At 34.0% G+C, this 3,332-nt stretch overlaps 1 protein-coding gene across 1 annotated transcript; it reads right to left on the reverse strand.

Annotated features, from left to right (window-relative positions):
* Positions 1-6: 6 nt before the first annotated feature.
* On the reverse strand, positions 7-2,644 carry LOC115244306 (dihydropyrimidinase-like). Its single transcript, XM_029821873.1, has 4 exons — positions 1,793-2,644; positions 1,383-1,538; positions 824-1,088; positions 7-610 (listed from the first exon to the last, which is right to left on the reverse strand). Exons 1-4 carry the CDS (start codon positions 2,012-2,014, stop codon positions 528-530), a joined length of 726 nt encoding a protein of 241 aa, XP_029677733.1. The 5' UTR covers positions 2,015-2,644; the 3' UTR covers positions 7-527.
* Positions 2,645-3,332: the final 688 nt, after the last annotated feature.

The raw sequence follows: 3,332 nt of genomic DNA on the forward strand, positions 1-3,332 counted from the left end.
TATATATATATATATATACGTCTTTATGTATGTAACAATAAATAAATTTTCAAGTGAAAATAACGAAAGTGATTTTAAAGAAAACTTATATTGATATAAACGTTATCAAAGAACCGAAACAGATGAAATTTCGAATGTAGAAATCGGAGAATGTATCAAGACCAATGATTCAGATATGCTAGTGATACAGTGCGATGCTAAAATGATAATAAAGCGAGTGTGGAACGATTAATATGAATATATGAGAACATACAACCTACTGGCCAGCAACCTCTGCATCCTCCTTCGATGGAACAGACCTTGATCGATGGGAATACAGTGTGAAAAAATGACTGAATTTAGAACAATATTTGGTGAGTAGCGAACCTGAAAGCGCGGGTTGGTACTCTTCGAAATGAATAAAGCATATGTATATATGTATGTATATGATAGATGAAGGAAGGAAGAAAGAGGATAAATATTCCTTTCTCGCGTTAAGTGACCTTTATATATAAAGCGAATCTTGATGTTCTCTTTTTTTGTATAAATTACCAAAAGCCTCCCGCACTGCGGCCACCCGGTGGATTATTCACACGAATGCATGCCCTTCGTCCTTCTTCGAGAGTTTCCTCTGCAAGAATAGAGAATTCACTTATATTCCTATAATATAAAGAAATAAGCAAGTGAGATAAAAGTGATGTATTTTCCGCGATTAATATATGTATAATATCAAGCTCGAACAAAATTTAGTATTTCTTTATTTATATTAGTATAAAGTCACCAGAAAATATATGTGTCCTGTGTGTGTGTATGAAAGTTTAAAATTATTGATCGTAAAACTCACCGCTGATGGAGAAAGTAGAATCTTGCATGTTTCTCTGACCTTCGTGTCTCGGACCTTTCGTAGATGGCGTCATTACGGCAGAGGTCGGCAAGGTACACAGGTACACAGGTACGTCAAGTGAACCGTTGGTATGATCAGCTCGTGCTGCAGCTGCGGCTGCGGTTGCAGCGGCCGCTCTCGCCTCTTCCTTAGCCTTCGCGATCGCGGCGTCTTCCTCCGCGTATCTCTTAGCCTCCGCTTCGGTTCGTGCGACACCACGTGGTTTCTTCAATAGCAATTCATTTGCAATGTTCAATTTCAATTATAAATTTTAAATGACACATTAATTTTTATTCCAAACAATTAATTCTTAAATTTAGTTCAATAATGTAGTTACTTTAATACATTAATATTTAAAAATAACGCGTCTATAAAAAATAGCGCCATAAAAGGAAGAAAAAAGAAAATTAGAAAATTATACAGGATGTTAAAAAAAAAAGGTCATCACATATTTTGAAAGTAAGTAATATTGTAGTATAATATGACCCTTTTTTAACACCTAGTATATTGTATGTTATACCTTTTCCTTATCGTTTATCATGTCGTACACATAAGTGCCAAATGGCTCCGTATTTATATATTTTCCGAAGCCGTGAACAGCTTTGAGCTCACACTCATCCACGCATACGCGTCCATTGACAATCACATATTCAGGTACGGCAGTTACTTCCATACCCTGTATTAATAATTGAATATTAATTAAATAATTAAATTGCATTTGTGTAAGATATTTTTATAATTGCGATTGAAGCGGAGTGACTTTCTATAATACACTTTCTTCTTGAAAGAATTATGCGAAGCATTAAGAACATAAACTTAAGCCGCGTATTTCACATCGTAAACGTTCATTTACAACGCATTAGTAGTAAATCGCATATCAAGTCGCAGTTATCACTTCTCGCCAAAAGCGGACGACTTAATTAAACTCGCCTCGAAGATGTTGAAGTCAACGGCCTGGACATGGGTCTGAGCGGAAATGGTGCGCTTCCTGTTGGGGTCCCAGACGACAATGTCAGCGTCCGAGCCGACGGCTACGACTCCCTTTCGAGGATACAAGTTGAAGATCCTGGCGGCATTCGTGCTAGTGACTGCAACGAATCGCGTGGGATGCATTATTCCGGCATGCACGCCCTTCTCCCAGAGCACGGTCATCCTGTCCTCGACACCGTTCACGCCGTTAGGGATTTTCGTGAAATCGTTTTTACCCAGAGCTTTCTGCTCGGAATTGAACGTGCAATTATCACTGCCGATGACTTGGAGAGTATCTCTGAAAAATGACCGTATTAGTGCACATCTGTGAAAATCGAACGAGGATGATTTCAGAAGAAGAACCAAGTATTAAGCGATTACCTTGACATCGAGTAGGCTAAAGTAATTGAAATTAATAATACAAAATAAAATTACATTGAATGATTAAAAACTAAAAGAGGGCTGTTTAAATCAGCTGTTTTTCCTCCATCTGTGTATTAATTAACATTAACGCTCTGTATTGTACGAGTATATAAGTGACTTCCCACATCGCGGCTATTAATATCAAGACTACGAGTTATGCTTATGTCATTCGTGTCAAGTTGTTATTGTAATTCATCGCTGCAAAAATGGACGTGCATGTGAGGTATGCAAAATAACGCGATTATTAATCCTAATAATGAAACCGTATTTGGGGCATCGCAATAATGAATCCTTGGGTCTGTAGCCATCAAATTCAATATACTTAAGTTTAAAGTATTAGAAAAATTTTGAAAACATTTAGACATTTCTCCTTTACAGTTTCTACTAATACATCCTATAACTTATTTAAGAAAAAAAGATTTTTAAATAATTTATTTTTATCAATTTTAAAAAAAATTCGTAAAAATTGATATCCGATATATAAACATTTATAACTTTTTGAAGAAAAATCCCTTTATGGATCTATAGTTTAGACCTTAAGAATTATAAAAAAAAATTTTTATAGCTGTTAAAAAAATTTATTTATTTGCAAGGACAAGAGACTGTGCTATTTTTGGACAATACGATATGCGTTTTTATGATAAAAAATAATTTTTAATGTTCCAAACACATTTCATTTTGTTAAAAAAATAAACTATATTGATAATTTAAAACTATTATAATATTCTTCTCATTAAAAGAAAATTCGTCGGAAGCAGTTGACACTACCTTACTCTTTAAAAAACACTGCATATTTTCTACTTCAGTAGGCCATTTTTATTAAGAGATAAATTATTTCATAAATATATCATAAAAATAATAAGTTTCATATAAAAAAATTAGACTTTCGAAAAAATAAATTACAAAAGATATATATATAAAATAAACTCCTGACATGTTTGTTTCCGATTTGCACTCGCTGATGACACAGGTCTGCGATAAAAAAAAACTTTCTTCAATATTTTAACTGTTTTTAATATATTTTTGAATGCCGAATTCAAAAGCACAATAAAAAATCTTACCACAAACAGTTTCACAA

This window comes from Formica exsecta, unplaced genomic scaffold (assembly GCF_003651465.1).
Source record: "Formica exsecta isolate Colony F162 unplaced genomic scaffold, ASM365146v1 scaffold121, whole genome shotgun sequence".
Lineage (NCBI taxonomy): Eukaryota > Metazoa > Arthropoda > Insecta > Hymenoptera > Formicidae > Formica > Formica exsecta.

Bases quoted from the DNA above. Each gene is read 5' to 3' on its own strand.
- LOC115244306 (XM_029821873.1), bottom strand. From the start codon at position 2,014: ATGACCGTGCTCTGGGAGAAGGGCGTGCATGCCGGAATAATGCATCCC. The intron at 1,539-1,792 runs GCGAGTTTAATT...TTATTAATACAG, and splicing joins TTGACTTCAACATCTTCGAG to GGTATGGAAGTAACTGCCGT. The intron at 1,089-1,382 runs GTATAACATACA...TTGCTATTGAAG, and splicing joins TGATAAACGATAAGGAAAAG to AAACCACGTGGTGTCGCACG.